Here is a 19,296-nt window from a genome sequence, read left to right on the forward strand (position 1 = left end):
ATATCCCAGTTTTTACACTTGTGTAGAGAGAGAGAGGGAGGGAGGGAGGGGGAGGGAGGGAGGGAGGGAGAGAGAGAGAGAGAGAGAGAGAGAGAGAGAGAGAGAGAGAGAGAGAGAGAGAGAAACAATGATTCCTGCTGCCTGAAGTGTGAGGTTATTCACACCACCCTCTAGCAGCTGCCAGATAATGTAGAGAAAACGACCATTGCTCCTACAATTCCCACTAAGTTCATCATCAGCAGATTTATTACCAGTTTATGATGAATGGAATGTTTGAACTAGAGAAAGATGATTCCCTGACTAACTTTACTGATCTGTCATAATTTATAAAACTGTAGGCTCACCTTAATCAGTACTGGATTACACAAAAGAAAGATTTATCTATTTAATGGACTGTATAAATGAGGATACGTATAAAAGTTGCTCTTTCTCATATTGTGTCTTCTGAAAACACAGGTATGAACAGCTTTGTAAGAATCCTCAATCAAACAGTGTTTACGTGCCTATAAAAATGATAATGAATTGAGTGACTGGATACTGTATTTCATTAACTTCAAATACCATCTTTTGGAAGGGTTAGTAATCCAACATTGGGTACAATTTGTTTTCACAATCTGGTCAAAAATGGTGACCTTGGGCTAAGAACTTGTGTTCTTGTTGGTCACATTCAATGATTGGTTGTGAGACACAATGAACATTATTTTGTGTGTACTCAGAATGATGTTCATGTTATAACAAATATTTCTTATTTGGTGCATCACTTATGAATATAATGAGTACACACAGATGATTAAAAACATTTCTACATTGTATTTCCAGGCACACCTAATCCCAGTTCACACGGGATAAGAGTGCCAATTGAAAAAAAAACAACCTGATCAGTAAAAAAGGTAAGTCCTGAGACCATTGACATTTAAGGAAAAACTACAAGATATACCACTTGCTTTCAAATCTAACAACTAGTTACATATATTTGCACGGCATAAAAATATCACCTTTGTAACTGTACACTAGGTAGTTTGTAGGGAACTCCGCCTTGACCCATATAAAGTAAAAGATGTTCAAAGAGTAGCAGACATGTTCTGAGGAAATGAATTCAATATCGTGAACAGTTTCAATTGGTTCTAGTGGACTGTTTTAATGGTATTTTAAACTATGTTTCCCACGCCACTGACTCATAAGAATGGATCACAATAGCAAGGAAATGAAATGACTCATCCTCTTCAGAAACAATTATAATCAATATTGTTGCACTAGTATGTGATAGACTTATAGTTACTTTTGAAGATTTGCAATCCTGCAGTCAACTATCACAGCAAAGTAATTGACTGTGAAATGCTAAGGGAAAAAACAGCAGAATTAATTAATACTTGGCACTCAATTAATTGTACCTTATAGACTGTAGTGAAACCATCACTTTCAATTTACTATCTTTCATAAAGTTACAGAAAATAGATTAACAGTTGATATAAACTCTTCATAAAATATGGTGTCTCATATACGTGTTACTTCTACAACTCATAAAAATTTATTTTTCTTTGTTTTGCGATTGAATACCATATGGTAATACACCAACAACTCTGTTCTTTTTGATAGTGTGGTCACTAGAAACTAGCACAGCAATAATAAACATTTGCATTCCCTAATGAAGTGCAGTAATCGCTTAAGTACAATTTACAAAGCTTTTATTCAATCACAGTTTTTCAAAGTAACCCATAGGCCTACATTATTAATTTCAGCTGGTTATAGACATCTTCTGATGTGACGCTATTACACCAATTGTCAAATTGTGATTTGTCATAAACGTGCAAAACATCAACTTATACAACAGCATTTCAATACATTTGAGGCAAATCACTACAGCAAACCAAACAGAAATCATTACTGTCCTTGAATGGCAGTAAGTATCCCATCAAAATGGGAAGGAGTAGAGAAGAATAAAAGGAGCAGGGGCATAGAGCTATGAAATTACAGTACATTCTATGTGAGCACATATCATACAGTACACATTTTTCTTGGCTCAAACAATGAAAACAATTCTAACCCAAATTAGAGAAACAATACATTCTTGAGTCGTGTAAGTGCTCAGATCTTATTTCAGTATAAAACAGTTGATAGTTATACGGGAAAAAATAGAAACATTTTGCTGCAAACCTACAGCATAACTTCCAACATTTTGCATAGAGCTGGTGAAAGGCTACTACTGGACATCCTTAAAGAATTGGAAATGAGTGATCACTGGAAATTTCAATAAATAAATAATGTTTTTAATTAAATTACTGAGAAAAAGATCTTGCCGAATCTTAAAAGAAGATGGAAAAACTAGTGTGTGGTATAACAGATGTGCGACTTCAATGTGTACACATGGACCAACCCAAATGCTGTTTTTGATATTATGCCAACAACAATGATACAAACACTGCAAATGAGTCACATTACAATATAATGTAAGCCGTTATGTAGAGTCTGTCAGAGCACTACAAGCAATGCCATACAATCAATTTTCAATATTTATTCTTTATTTTTAAATATCTGCACCTGTGTTGTTTTCTTTTCTTTTAAGCAATGAGTTAATATTTTAGCAAATGTTTTCTGTTACTGGCAATGCTATTTTATAATCAGCTACAATTTTATTGTTTAAATTACACAATCAGTATACCACTTCTCTAATTTCCTTTAGCATAAGACAGCTCTATTAATATGCTTTGCCCACTGTTTTACAGAATAAGCAATGAATAAGCTGTGATACACTTTCCAATAGAATTTGCAATAGTCTAATAGTTTTCAGCTCTTGATCACCCCTACTTTCCCTATCTTCAATGCAATACTCACTGTCCCAGTACTAATAGTATCAAGTCAGTTTTCTGTACTTATTAGTCTCAGAGGTATTAAGTTGTTCTAGCATGCTGTTTTTTGTATTTATTGATGTTTGCTGCATTTTAATTGATCATATCATGAAAATCAGTGTATAACTATCACATCAGAAACAAGTAACATGTGTCATCTTGTGGAACCATGGCTGTATTAAAGCACTTGTAAAATGGTAGCGCCACCACTTCAGCAAGAGAGTAGGAAGGAATCAGTTATCCTTTAACGTTAAGCTCGACAATCTAAATGCATATTCTGTGGACACTAAATTTTAGCTCAAGCTATGTTGGGCGAAGAAGAAGAAAACTGGCCATGAATATTATAGAAATCATAACGGTAATTACTTCAAACACAATGGCGAGATGGGGGATTTGGGTCCACACTTTTTGGGCAAATTCATGCCTGACTGCATACATAAAATCATGCCCATTAGAGAAACACTTTACATTATCTTTGATTAGATCTAATATTGCTGTTTAGAGAATCCTTAAAGACCAAGATTGATTGTTATGGGACAGATAGAATCCTTAAAGACTGAGATAGATTGTTATGGGACAGATATTTTAAACAACTTTTAAAACTTCAATCATTATGCCATTTGTAATTGCAAAATCAAAATTTCTTTTATTACCTGAATTAAGAATAACTCCATACAAAAGAAACCAATGGCTCAAACCATTGAAAATTAAATGAACAGTAAGAGCAAAGAAACGAAAGTGTAAACCTTTTAGTAGAACTATGAACATATTAAGAAATTTTGCAATATTCTTTCTCTGTCAATAATCTATTAAACAAGAAATGTACTACCAAATTTTCAATGATCACCAGGCTTAGAAAAGAACTTGAACTCCCTACATGTGAAATTTATGAAATGAGCTGTCACCTCTTTGTCAGTTTAATGCACAGAAAATTGTGACTGATATTGGAGAACAATTTCTTAGGCCATATAAAAAGTAAAAACTTTTAGGAAGCAAACACACTCTTACAGTTAATTGTAATGGAGAGACTTTTATGACACAAAAATTTGAAGAAAGCTTTAGGAATTGTAAACTGGAATAAAATGAATTATATCTTAAAGAAAGCTTGACTGAAATACTGAGACAGAGAAGTAACTGACAAAAGCTACAAACATTAACTGGAAGCATCACTGAGTAAGGAACATAAAAAAAGTCCTGCACCTATTAAATACATTGAGGTGGTGTTAGGAATCTGAAAACAAAATATGATGGCTGTGCAGAACCAGACTTGAAATTGACAGTTCTGGAAACTTTCAAATGTGCCTGTAACAGGAATAAATTCAGTTTAATAAATTGATACTAAAATATTTTATAAATAAAAAATTAGAACAACATACTGAGCAATACATGTTCATACATCAGCAGCAACAACCTGTTTAGCAACAGTAAGTACTATTTAGGCAGTGCTCTTGCTCAACAGAAAGTAAAGAAAAAGGACTGTGCTTTACCTATGAACCAAATCTGACTCACATGGTTGCACATAATTCAATGCCGAGAAGGTTAGTTTCACTATATGTTGCACATCACAATTCCTTCATTACAAAGAAAAATGTCAACATTGCACATTACAAATATTTTTTAAAAATGTTAAAAAAGGGTAGTACAAGGAACTTTATAATTCAGTTCTATGTTGCCATAGTAAGAAATAAATAACAAGGAATATCCAATATTAAATGTAAAACCTGGGCAGTGCTTTAATTAAACTTTTACTGTAGGCAGTAATTATCTTAGTATTGAAAAAAAGTCTTCACATTTCCATCTCCATCAATATACATCATACTATTTCCTTTTGATCTTGTCATGTCATTAGATGCTTAAAGACAGGGATGCATATGGAGAACTTTAATGAAGCCACAAAAGAAGTTTCGGGCTTCTGAACCAAGTTCTAAATGGAGATGTCACACTTGCGAGGTTTGATGATATCCATATTACTCTCATACGAGATATACTGAGTTACTGCATCACCATACGTTCTCTATGTGTGTTAACTTTACGTTTTGGGTGGAACATTTTAGTTCTATTCGGCGGGTTAGCTCATGTGGTATTACTCGATAATACTGCTCATCATACGAATGTCTGTAAAATAAGAATAAAATTGTTTATGTATATATTCAGGGAGCCTTGCATTAGAGATTACACAATGATTTCACTAATTAACTTTTTATTGTATGCCTAAAAATAAAGCATTCATAGAAATTGCAATGATACACAGCACAATTCAATTATAAGGCAAAGCAGCAAAAGTTAGCATGCTTTCAGACATGGGCAAACACTGGATGTCTGAAAAGAGGTAATAATAATAATCTAGTGATAGGGAAAATTTAAGTGTGATTTTTTAATTTTAGACACAATCACACAACATGATAATCATAGCCAGTTTTGCATTTACAATGGTAATCTTTCGATTGTATAAATTAACTCACAGGAAGCCTTTGGTAAATATTTAGTTCACCAAATACCACTTACCTTTATCATGCCCTTATCCTACATCTTCATGAGGTTGAAATGTTAATCTGGATAGTTGGCAATGTTAGTAGAAGGAGGTCACTAGATGCCCTTCCTGTCGCCATCCCCCCCCTCCCCCTCAGGGATGGAATTTGTATGTACGACATCCATCTGCATCTAGTGTTATCTCACGTGAAAGAGTGAGAACATTTTCATAATGTTTGTGAATCATGTAACTGAAGTGTAGGTACCAGCCAGGTTGGTTTAAAGGAGGGGGGAAGGACTAAACTGCGAGGTCATCGGTCCCTTGTTTCCGGTAAAATAATTACACAAGGGAAAGAAAAAAAGAAAGGTGCATACAGCACAATAACAGGAGAATGGAATAACAATAAGAACGACAGAAAGACAATCAACACTACTATGGACAAAACAGGAAAAGAAAACCACAGAGAGAAGCAAAAACAGGTAGAATGGAAAAAAAACAAGAGAGCAAATGACCATGGCTGGCCGACCACAAGAATAAAAAGGAAAAGCCAGCCATTCTGTGACACATTGAAACATCCAGCCTAAAAGCATTAGATTGGAGAATACAAAGGGACAAATGACACGCATGAAAACTTATATTGAATGATAAAACTCACTGTTATGTATAAAACTTAAAACTAAATTAGCCAACGAGGCGTTGTCAGCTAAAATTAATGGCAATGAGTCTGGTAACTGAAGAGTCCATCTCAGGGCAGCCAAAGAAGGACAGCTCACCAAGAAATGGGCCACTGTCAGCCGGGCACTGCACCAACACTGAGGTGGGTCATCATGGCACAGAAGGTAGCCATGTGTCACCCAAGTGTGGCCAATGTGGAGCCAACAGAGAACCACAGAGTCCCTGCGAGAGGCCAGCGTGGAGGTATTCAACACATTCATAGTCTCTTTAATGGCACACAGTTTGTTGTGTGTACTGAGCTTATGATATTCCATCTCCCAAAGCCACAAAACCTTGCAGTGTAGTACTGAATACAGGTCAGCTGCAGAGAAGCTGATCTCCATAAGCAGTTTCCGTGTAGCCTCTTTGGACAACCTGTCGGCAAATTCATTGCCTGGGATTCTGACGTGACCTCGGATCCAGACAAACACCACTGAACGACTGGACCATTCCAGGGCATAGATGGACTCTTGGATCGTTGCTACCAAAGGATGGCAAGAGTAGCACTGGTCGATAGCTTGTAGGCTGCTCAAGGAGTCAGCAGACAGAAGAAACAACTCCCCAGGGCATGAACGGATGAGCTCAAGAGCACAAGAAATAGCCATCAGCTCGGCAGTGAAAACACTGGAGCCATCGGGCAAGGAATGCTGTTCAATATGTCCTCCATGGACATACGTGAAGCCCATGTGATCATCAGCCGTCAAGCCATTGGTGTAAACCACTTCATGGCCTTGGTACATGTCAAGAATTGAGAGGAAGTGGCAGTGGAGAGCCATGGGGTTAACTGAGTCCTTAGGGCCATATGAAAGGTCAAGGCAAAGCCGCAGACTAGGTGTACACCATGAAGGTATACGTAAATGGACCACAAGTATAGGTGGTAAAGGCAACGACTCCAGTTCGAAAAGAAGGGATCGTACACGAACTGCAATTGGAAGCCCTCAACTGTGCCGCCGATGCGTGAGATGAACCACCATGGGTGCAAAAAGGAGGTGGTAATTCGGATGCGCAGTCCACTTAAGCTGATGAAGGTGAGGAAGCCAATCCAATTGGGTGTCGAAAACCAATCCTAAGAATCGATATGTCTCCACTACAGTGAGTGGAATGTCATTACGCTAAAGTTCTGGTTCCAGATGAGAGTGGTACAACACTGACAAAAGTGCATAACACATGACATTGCGGCCGAAAACTGGAAACTGTGGGCTAGAGCCCATGATTGCGCTTTGTGGATGACTCCCTGCAGGTACCGCTCAGCAACACCACTACTGGAGGAGCAGTATGAAATGCAGAAGTCATCTGCATACAGAGAAGATGAGACGGACGGCCCTACAGCTGCTGCTAGACCATTAATGGCCACTAAAAATAGAGATACACTCAATACAGAGACCTGCGGGACCCCATTCCCCTGGATATGGGGGAGGAACTAGGATATGATGTTGCCAGGTCATGACATACGCTTTTCGTAAATCAAAAAAACGGCAACCAGGTGTTGGTGTCTGGAAAAGGCTGTTCAGATGGCATTCTTGAGGGACACAAAATTATCAGTGGTAGAGCGACCCTGGTGGAAGCCGCCCTGACAAGGAGCCAGTAGGACATGTGGCTCTAGGACCCAACCCAACCACTAACACACCACACATTCCAGCAGCTTACAAAGAACGTTGGTGAGGCTGATGGGCCAGTAGCTACCCACATAAAGTGGGGTTTTACTGGGTTTGAGCACCAGAACAATGGTGCTCTCCTGCAATTGCGATGGAAAGATGCCATCGCACCACATTCGGTTGAAGATGATGAGGAGATGTTGTTTGTAGTCAGATGAGAGATGTTTAATCGTTTGACTGTGGATCTGATCTGGTACAGGAGCAGTGTCGGGGCAGTGTGCAAGGGCACTGAGGAGCTCCCACTCTGGAAATGGGGCGTTATAGGATGCACTGTGGCGCGTAGTGAATGAGAGGACTGTCCCTTCCAGCCACCATTTGAGAGTGCAAAAGGCTAAGGGGTAATTCTCCGATGCAGAGACTCGAGCGTAGTGCTCAGCAAAGTGCTCGGCAACCGCGATTGTGTCGGTAGATAACACGACATTTATGTTAACACCTGGAACACCTGGTGGGGTCTGGTACCCGAAAACACATTTGATCCTTGCCCAGACTTTAAGGAAGGTGATGTATGGCACCCAATGATTGAGACGTATCTCTCCCAGCACTCCTGCTTCCATCATTTGATAAGTTGGTGAATGTGGGCACAGAGCCATTTAAAGGCTATGAGGTGCTCCAGGGAAGGGTGCCATTTATGCCGCTGTAGAGCTTGCCAATGCTCCTTAATTGCCTCTGCATCTTTAGGCGACCACTAAGGGACTGTCTTTCACCGGGGCACTATAAAGAATGAGGGATCACGTTTTCTGCCACAGAAACAATTGTTGTAGTCACCTGCACAACCATCACATCGGTGTTTTCGTGTTTGGGAGATTCAGTGGTGACAGCAGAGGTGAAAGTTTCCCAGTCTGCCTTGTTTAAAGCCCATGAAAGCAGGCATCCATTTGCCTGACACCGGGGCAGTGACAGAAAGATGGGGAAGTGGTCACTACCACACAGTTTGGCATGTGCTCTCCAGTGGATAGATGGTAGAAGTCCTGGGCTGCAAACTGATAAATCAATGGCCGACTAACTACCATCAGCCACACTGAAATGTGTGGCGGCCCCAGTATTTAAGAGGCAGAGGTTGAACTGAGACAGTAAAGTTTCGGCATCTCTGCCTCGGCCAGTAAGCAAAGTGCCACCCCACAAGAGGTTATGGGCATTAAAATCTGCCAAAAGTAGGAAAGGTTTAGGGAGTTGATCAATCAGTGCAGCTAATACATTCAGGGGTACTGCACCATCTGGAGGAAGATATACATTGCAGACAGTTATTTCCTGTGTCATCCTTATTCTGACAGCCACAGCTTCAAGAGGAGTTTGAAGGGGCACAGTTTCACTGCAGATTGCATTTAGGACATAAACGCAAACTCCAACCGACACTCTAGTATAGTCACTACAGTTCCTGTAATATCCCTTATTGCCATGGAGGGCAGGGGACCGCATTGCCGGGAACCAGGTTTCCTGGAGGCCAATGCAAAAATCAGGTGTAAAGCTTAACAGTTGCCAGAGCTCAGCCAAGCAGTGGAAAAAACTCTGCAATTCCACTGGAGGATGACGTCACCGTGAGACTGGGAAGGCATGTAACATTTAATGAGGGAATTTACACCTCAGGGTCATCTGCTGCCACTGACTTACTGCCTGAGCAGTCTATATTCATTGTGTCTGAGGGTATGGCGAGATCGATGTCCTCAGTGGATGCCAGAATCCCCACCTCATCTGCAGACGCAGAGCTTGTAGTTAGCGGTGGTGTGGGTGCCACCGCAATTTCCTTGGTCTTGGGGATCTTCTTCGGGGTTTCTCTCACTGCTCCTCGGGTTTCCCTGTCTGGGAGGACTCCACTGATTCAGTCTCTGGGATTGAGGATGAGCATGAAGCCCTACAACCAGCTGCTTTGGGGCTCTTAAGCCACTGGCAGGTGTCATCTTTCCCACTAGCGGAAAACTGGGATGGGAGTGACCCATGGGACCCCTTCCTAGTGAGAGGAGCCAAAGATGATTTATACTTCTCTGGTACAGAAGAGGGAACTCATATCCCCAATGGTTGGGGGGTATTGTTCCCAAAGTAGGTGGTGCAGGAGCAACAGGGAAGGAAATGCCCCCATTATCAAGGGGGCAGGTGTAGTCTTCCGGCTCTGAGAGGTAACTGGGGCTGGCGGAGATGATGGGGTTAGAACTGTTGTAGTGGTGGTTTAAGACTATGTCATACATACAGGATGTAGGTGTTCAAATTTCCTCTTAGCCTCAGTGTAGGTCAGTTGGTCCCGGGTCTTGTACTCCATGATTTTCCTTTCTTTCTGGAGCATCCTGCAGTCAGGTGAGCATGGCGAATCGTGTTCTCCACAGTTGACACAGATGGGAGGCAGGGCACATGGAGTATTGGGATGTGATGGGCGTCCACAATCTCGACATGTGACGCTAGAAGTACAGCAGGAAGACATATGGCCATACTTCCAGCATTTAAAGCACTGCATTGGGGGAGGGATATAGGGCTTTACATCACAGTGGTAGAATATCACCTTGACCTTCTCGGGTAATGTATCACTCAGACCCCGGTGGACACGCCAAACCAAATGTACACCCCATTGCTCTAAATTGGTGCACAGCTCATCGCCAGACTGCAAAAGAAGGTCCCTATAAAATATGATACCTTGGACCATATTTAAGCTCTTATGGCGTGTGATGGTTACAGAAACATCCCCCAGCTTGTCACATGCAAGTAACACCGATGACTGGGCACAGGATGCTGTTTTGATCAAGACTGACCCACATCTCATTTTGGGCAAGCCCTCCGCCTCCACAAACTTGTCCTCTAAATGCTCAACAAAAAACTGAAGCTTCATCGTCATGAAAGGTTCCCCATCAGCTCTCAAACATACAAGGTACCGGGGCAAATAAGAGCTGCTGCCATCCATGGTGTGGCCAGGGAAGGGAACAATTTGGGGTCGTACTTCTGTGCATTGAATTGAGCCCATGAACACTTAGAGACTGCTGGTGTTTTACCACCAGCAAGAGATGATGTACTACACTTCATCGCATGTCATCCACCCTGATGCCACCCACTCCAACTAGGGGCCCTCCCCACAGCGCCACACAACCAACAGGGTACATGGCGGTCCCACCACAATGGACTGGCTACTGTGCTGGATATCAGGTGCAAGCATGCAAACAAGTCCACTATCATCATCAGCGTAGAAAACGATACTGCGCAGTTGATGGAAAAATACACACCCAGGAGGGTGACCTTGCCCTACTTTTAGAGAATGAGCAGAAGTGCAGATCCACGTCGATGAAGGATGCGATAGGCCTCAGCGCATGATGGACACGCACCATGTAAGGTGCCCTTTCCCAATTGGCTCGCTCTTCGGGAAAATTTTGAAAAATGGAGGTCAAACCCTACATGGGACAATCACATAAAGGCTGAAACATGTGAGACTCCTTTTAGTAGCCTCATGACAGGCAGGAATACCTCGGCCCTATTCTAACCCCAGACCTGCAGGGGGTCCTGTTCCCAGTAAATGGTAATTTTTAAAATGGAGCAAACAAACTATGAACAATGAATAGTCTATATTAAAAACTGTCTACACAGGATTGTTAACAAATTCTGTAAATGTTTTTTCTCTCTCTCTCTCTCCTCTCTCTCTCTCTCTCTCTCTCTCTCTCTCTCTCTCTCTCTCTCAACTTACTCACTTTCACACATCCCAGTAAGGGTACGTTGTTCTGTAGAGATGAAAATTGTCATTCAGAAAAATTAAGACAAAAACCAGTATCATCCAAAAGTTGAACTGATCCCTCTAATGTCTGAATAGCTACTGTTCCCATTTGAATGATCCTATTGCAGAGATCTGCAGCAGTGATTTTGCACTGATCGCGGAATCTATTGAGACCATTCCTTCATATGCCTTACAAATGTTATTTTCAGTACGTTTTAGGCATGGTAACACATTCCTCCTCCTCCTCTTCCTATTCTCCATACAAGCTGGTATCAGGAACTGCTCATTACTGTCAACTGGGAATTATCTGAAAACATACAACTTAACTTACTGTCAGAGGTCGCAATAGTGACATACCACACATCACTGCAATCTATGGGTTGGGAGTCAGTGAAATGCACTGTATTCTGTGCACACAACAAAATACAATGAAGTTAAAATGAAATGAATTTGGTATATGCATGGTTCTCTGAAGCACTAGCACTATCTGAATAATTTCTTCAGGAGTAACAGAGCTATTTTTCCCCTTGTTTGACAATGTACAAGGCACATCCAGTAATTAAGTTTCCTTATGTTGTCTCCTTTAAAGTACATGTATTTAGCCAGGAAGATTGTGCATGCATAACAGATCTATGACATGTCAATCAAATGCTAGCTGGACAGGTTCCATCTGATGCCAGTATCATGGCAGCAGTGACCCGAAAAGTTGTCTCTCATTTGTTCCTCCACCGTCTGCAAGGTTTTTTCAATGTTAAGGTTCCTTAATGCACAAAACATAGTGCCCATCAAAATTCATCATTTGTTCTGTCAGCTACATGGTTTTCATCATAAGCAAACAGGTGATGTGTCGCTGGTGTAGGATTTTTTCTGAAGGTCATCAAAGTGCACATAATGAAGAGCACAATGGGCAACTATCCCTCATCAATGATCACCTGGTTGAGCTGGTGTGGCGGCGCATCCTGGAGAACCATTTCTTCATGATTACATAGTTCAGCAGCCATTTTCCATGAATATCATGAGCCTTGTCACATGAAATTGTCACTAAGCACCTGCTGTTCAAGAAATTGTGCGCCATGGTTGAAGAAGACTGTCACACACTGGTTCCATTCAGAGGTGACAGACTTCTATGACACAGGAATACAAAAGTTGATCCCATGATATGACGTGTCTTAATTATTTTGGTGACTATGTCAAAAAATAGCTCAAACATTGCTGTACCTGTTGCCAATAAAGTTTTTCATGTAACTATGTTGTCTTCATTTTAAAATATAGGGAAACTTACTTTCTGGATGCACCTCATACAAATATCATCAGCTATCATCATCATCATCATCATAAATCATTCAGTTACTCCCTCCCACAGGATGTATAAGTGGACAAGGAAAAAAAATCCCAGATTTCCCAGTTAAAAAATACATTTTTCCCGGGTGAAAATACACTTTTTCCGTGTTTTCGTAAATATGGACTTATAAATTCAAATTCCACCAAGCACAGCAAGTTAGTTGCCAAAGCATTGAAATCAAGATTGCAATGCCCTTTTGTAAGCCAATCATAATTCTTGTCACGTGGTCTTGCCAGCCGATGACAGCAGTTATTCAGAACAGAGGGCACATGATGTTGTCAGCCAACAGCGACATCACTTAAATGGTTTAAATTAACATATGTAATGTAGCTACAACAAAAGCTAAGCTTCCACATATAATATAGATCTCTAAGATTAATAAATGCCGGCCACTGTGGCCGAGCAGTTCTAGGCACTTCAGTCTGGAACTGCACTGCTGCTGCAGTCGCAGGTTCGAATCCTGATTTGGGCATGGATGTGCGTGATGTTCTTAGGTTAGCTAAGTTTAAGTAGTTCTAAATCTAGGGGACTGATGACCTCAGATGTAAAGTCCCATAGTGCTTAGAGCCATTTGAGGCATTTTTGATTACTAAGCTAAAAGAAGAGCTGAGCTTTCACATGTAATATTTATTTATTTATTTATTTATTTATTTTTTTTTTTGCAAGTGTTACACTTTAAGATACATCACAGAAATGTGCCAGTAAAATTTAAAATAATGACATAAATGTCTGGTCTTCTGGGCTCGAAATTCTTCTAAGTGGCTGGTCCTCAATGTGTGATTTAAGAAATACATTGCACATTCTCACACGTAGTATGTTTTACATAGTGTAAAAGAAAATTTACTTTGAAAATAATACTTTTCAAACCACCATTCACAATATTTTCCTGAAATCTGTCAGAAATAGATTCATTTTGGTAGATGACACAGAGCACCAGAAAGCAGGCATTACGCAGCTACGATGGCGTAGGAAGCCCATATGTCCATATGTATTAAGCATTAAGAGGCCTTACAATACGTCATAAAAGAAACAAGACATCAGAGGATACTCCAAGAGCATCAGAATTTTGTAAACCATACTAAAGTGTATAATTCAGCTTGATGTGCGCATTCACATGTCCATATTCGGAACGAAGTAGGTCCCAACCTCACATTAAGCTTTTCACTATGGTTTTCGAGATGCAAATTTCTTGGAGTACCAGAACTGTACTATCTCACATTTGGTTCTTTATTATGGTAAAATGCCGTACATACCAGAAGATGAGAACGTGCACTTGAAATTCTGCAAACTATTGGAACTAGCCATACTGTGGAATGAAATGCTTCATTTCAAATAAATTGATTGTCTCAGTGAAAATATTAATAAAAGCCAAATTTCTTTAGAAAACCGATGAAAATAACTTCATTGTTCCGTAAGGCGATTATTGCTTGGCTGTCAAACTCATGGAATTAAAATCAGAAAAGTGAAACTAATAATTGTTTTCAGCCTTCCGTAATTATGTGAATGTATTTTAATTCATTTCATAGCTCCTGGCCACAGAAACCTGTTTTGTTTCCATTTGACGTGGAAGCTGTAAACCAAGAGGAAACAGCAAAAAAATCACTAAACGTAAACACGGGTCACGTGGGAACTACCTCACCCCCACTACAACTAAGACTGCTCTGTGCATGCATGAATCTAGCAGTTTGGGTGCTCCAGATAAATTTATCCGCTTGGCATCTGCCTACAAGTAGCTAGAAGCGGGAGAAGGTACTGCTCACATGTGACTGAAATGCGAACGCGCATGAGCCCACTGGCAACTGCTCAAATGAATCTAATGTAAACAGCTTTGATGTCACGTTCATCAGAAGCAATTAGTTGTTATGAAGTATTGCATTGTCTTCATCCAAAGGCCATTGACACATTTTGCTGTTGGCAGGCAGGACGTTGTGAAGTGTGCATTTCCTTTGTAACTAATCTTTTATTATTTTTCTCTCATTTATGTTTTATTGCTGCAGCATTATTTTGCAGTAGTGGGATAAAGTAATATTCTTTGCTAGAGTATCAGTTTTTAACAGTCAAAATTACATAAATTTAACAGAAAAATAAAACAATGAAAAATTCCTGGAATTCCAAAAAATTCCCGGGTTTTCCACGGTTTTCTCCCGGATGAAAAAATTCCTGGGTTTTTCCCGGATTTCCCGGTTGTCCCGGAGCGTATACACCCTGATCCCAATATTGCCAATGTCTCCCAACCACAAAGTGTTGTATGTAAAACATCTTTTGACCAGAAAACAAAATGATAATGACTTTGTGTAAAATATAGAAATGAAATATGATTTAATTGTGAGTCTCTATCTGTGTCATACAGACAGCTGTACCTATTGGGTGGTTGTCACAAGTTAAGTGTGCATGTCTATCCAAGGATTTAACACTAGCAACATACAGATTTTTTTAAATGCCTCTTCTACACAATCACAGTATCCATACACAAACTGTATCACAAAACAAACAAGTGTCAATTAAACAAGATCATATAAATCAGAAGATGAATCACGGCATGAATGAAGATCCAGTAGTAACTAGAATCCCTTTGCTGTGAGTGGAAGTGTAGTACTCAGGAGTTATCCTGCTAGGTACCACACTGTTGTAAATCAACTGACCAACCATCATCCATGCAGAGACATCAGCAAATGCTGGTTTTTGTAAGTTACTGATTGACATGCTTGACAATTTTGCAGTTGTGGGTATGACACAACCCCTCAGGAGACACTTCCTTAACAAAACACTGTCCGTGTAAGCAAGGGGGTTTGTGTGATCCAATGAATTGGAGGGCTATACCAGAGGTAGAGTAACTACCAGCAGGGGCTCCCAAGCCGGACAGGTCTCCATAGAGGATCCAGACAAAGTGTGTCTCACAACATCCCATCTAGTGTCCTGTCCTGTCATATTCTATTCTATCCCATCCTAAACACTCCCTCCCTTTCCTCCCTGTGATTGTGTGGCAGCAGACACAGTCCCCTAATGTGGACAGTGGAAGATCCTTGGAAACCAGGACAACGTTGATGTACATAGGCCTTACTGCGAAGGGATGGATAGTGTTCTGTAGTTGTGGTGAAGACAAGCAATCTAAGGAGTAAGGCCCTGAAATAAAACCTTGGCAGCTGCCCAGGCTATGAGGTGACAGATCCACCAGGACACTCAGGGGCTGTGGGCTGATAACCCACACAACCAAAAAACACATATCACAGAAACTAAAAGCAGAAACAGCCGGATGGATCTTAAGGATATGACCATTGGCCTGAAAAGAAAAACCCATATTGGTTTTTGGAATGTAAGGACATTGAGCGAGGGAGGGAGGCTAAGACAGGTTAAAAAGAGATGGAGAACTATTGACTAGATATATTGGGACTAAGTGAAATAAGGGAGCCAGAATCTGGGGAATTCCAAACACAGAATGGTGGAGTGCTGCTGTATGTGGGTCACACAGTTGAAGACACAATGCATAGGAATGGTGAAAGGCTCTTACTATGTAAAAGCAGCAAGAAGAGCTCACTGGAGTGGCAACCAGTCTCAGAAAGGATAATAAGCGCACACTTTAAAACAAATGTGTGATATGTCACTGTAATTCAATGCTATGCACCTAATGAAATAGCTAAAGAAGAATTAAAAGATGCATTTGATACAGAGCTTAACGGGGTCCTTAGACAAATAAATTCTAGGGACATAAAAATTTTAATGGGTGACTTGAACTCAAAAGTTGGTTCAAAAAATGAAGGGCTTGAACATATCATGGGTGTGCATGGTGCGGGGATCAGGAATGTAAATGGTGAACTGTTGATAGATACATGCGCTGAACATGACCTAGTCATTGGAGGCACATTGTTTCCACATTGTAACTGCCATAAGATAACGTGGGTTTCTCCAGACCACGTTATCAAAAATAAAATAGACCACATAGTCTTAAGCCGCAAGTTCTGACACTGTTAGATGTCAGAAATAGAAGAGGAGCATACGCTGGAAGTCACCACCACCTAGTTTTGGCAGAATTCAGACTGAAGATAGTGGCAAATAGAACCAAGCTCAATCACAGGCGCAAGAAAATAGATGTGGCAAGATTAAAAGACCAACAGATCAAAGAAACATTTGCCCTTGAACTACAATACAGATTCCAGGTCCTCTCCAAAGAAAACTTTATGGAAGATGGAATTGAAACATGTTGGCAAAAAATCCAAGACAGTTATTTACATGTGGGAGAAAAAATCTTAGGATTTAAGGCACATCAAAGAAAGGAATGGATCTCCGATGCTACACTGAATAAAATCACCCACAGGAAAGAACTAAAACTTAAGTTAAATCTTTGTGAGACAAGACCGCAGAAGCGTGTAAGGAATACACAGAGGCGAACAAAAAAGTGAAAATATGGCTTACGTTGAGATAAAAGGAAATGGAGAGATTAGCAAGAAAAATTAGCAGAAGAGGCAGCAAGACAAAGAAATATGAAAGAGCTCTACAATATAACCAAACAGTTGTCAATTAAGAACTTCAGACTTGAAGGACCAGTTAAGAACAAGGATGGGGTGATGCTTGCAACTCAACAGGCACAGCTACAGCGATGGGAGGAGCACTTCAAGGAACTGTTAAATTGTGAAGACAACCAAGAGGAACAGGTAAGAGACGTTTCAGAAGAAGTCAAAGATGATCAAGATATAAATTTGCAGAGCCCCACAATGGACGAAATTAGGATAGCTTTGAAAACACTAAAGAATACAAAGGCTCCAGGCCTAAACATGGCACTGGAGCTCTTAAAAGCTGATACTGAAAGTACTGTTAGTATGTTCCATCCCTTGCTGAAGCATATTTGGCTTGAAGAGAAATCTCCAAAGGAGTGGAAAAATGGTTTGGTGGTAAAGCTCCTGAAAAAGGAAAAATTGTCAGACTGTAACAATTGGCATGCTATTACACTGTTGTCACCAGAATTATTTTGAACAGAACTAAAGAGTCTCTTGGAAAGTGACTGCGTAAAGAACAGGCCAGTTTTAGGGCACAATGCAGTTGTGTTGATCTTATTAACACTCTTAGGATCATTTTAGAGCAAAGCAAAGAATTCCAAGCAACCATGTACCTGGCATTCATTGATTTTCAAAAGGCCTTTGATTCTGTGAAACAAAGTGCTCTGGCAGGTGTTGCGGAAGAATGGCATACCAGTTCTCCTGGATGCCCTATGCCCCCATAGGGGCCAAAGGAAGTAAGTCAAGTCAAGTAAGTATGACACGTCAATGTGTTGATATCAAGTTCTAGTAAAAATTATTACAGATGGTGATGCGTGGTGTTACAATCATGAGAGCTACTGCAACAATTACAGGTTGCAGTGTGGGTATGAGATAACTGGTTCTTCACCATGACAATACTCCAAATTGCAAAGTGTTGTGAGTCAAACATTTTTTTGGCCAAAATACAAAATGATAACAACTTTATGTGACAAGATAAAGTTGTGTGTTGATCTGTAATTTGTATCTGTAATGAGTTATAGCTAAAATTGAGCCTCTGTGGGTGGAATAACTGGTACTGTATTGCTCAGAAATGGCAGGAATCTGGGTTCAAATTCCAGTTCAGCATACCATTTTTACTTGTCTCATATAATCATCACAGCTAATATTATAAATGGAGTCATCGTTTCTTCCTTTTGCCTTTGTCCCACATATCAACATAGGGTCAGCATGGTCATTAACAGATTTGGTGTGGTTAATTTAAGTGGTGGCTGGATGGCCTTCCCGTCACTACACTATTATGCCCCCCCTCCCCCTCACCACCAGAATGGAATATGGGCACCTAAACTGCATGCATGTATTGTTATTAATGTGAAAGTGAGTAAAAGTTCTCTATATGTTTGCAAATCACGTGATTGATGTGGGACTTGGGTACCAGCCCAGTATTCACTTAATGGGATGTGAGAAACCATCTACAATCCATACTCAGGCTGGCTAGCACACTGACCTTCACAGTTAATGTGCCACACAGATCCGGGCCCGATGCACATCCCCTACCTGTAAGCAGCACGTTAACACACATGGCTGCATAGGTGGGTAAATATTCTGCATTGAGTAACATAATTAAGTCTTAAAACTAAGATAGTTTCACACCCATCCTATTCACTGGATCTGTGTGACTTCATCCTATAATTTGGATTAAAAGAGATTCCAAGCCTTTTCAGGACAAAGAAAAATGTGAAACGAAAATCACCAAAAACGTGAAATAATTTTTATGAAAACAAGCACTCTGAACTAAATGAAACTTCTACACAGATCGTGATTGCTCAACTGATTCAAAACAATGTGTAACGAAGTCATCCTGTCAACCTCTACATGGAAGGCAAAAAAAGGTAATGTCCACAAAACTGCCCCTTTATGTCTTGAAAGCATATCTGAGGTCTTGCCCATAGCTGAGAATGTATCTGATCCAGCATCAGACTCCTCTCTTGTTAGAACCGAAGCCAATCTTGCTGAAAGGTCTGGAAAAGTGCAGAATTTAGGTGTGGTAGTCAGTGGGAGCTCCAATGTTGGGTGGATGATGGGAGGCCTTCAGGGAAACAGTGCACAAGTTGAGAA

The 19,296-nt window shown here is 40.5% G+C and overlaps 1 protein-coding gene across 1 annotated transcript in view; it reads right to left on the minus strand.

Moving 5' to 3' along the window:
• Nucleotides 1-861: 861 nt before the first annotated feature.
• Nucleotides 862-19,296, minus strand: part of LOC126298683 (F-box only protein 30-like) — a 75,322-nt gene continuing 56,887 nt past the window's right edge. The window contains exon 8 of the mRNA XM_049990119.1: nucleotides 862-4,961. Coding sequence (XP_049846076.1) covers nucleotides 4,847-4,961 — 115 coding nt within the window. The 3' untranslated portion in view covers nucleotides 862-4,846. The remainder of the gene's footprint in view (nucleotides 4,962-19,296) is intronic.

This window comes from Schistocerca gregaria, chromosome X (assembly GCF_023897955.1).
Source record: "Schistocerca gregaria isolate iqSchGreg1 chromosome X, iqSchGreg1.2, whole genome shotgun sequence".
Classification (NCBI taxonomy): Eukaryota; Metazoa; Arthropoda; class Insecta; order Orthoptera; family Acrididae; genus Schistocerca; species Schistocerca gregaria.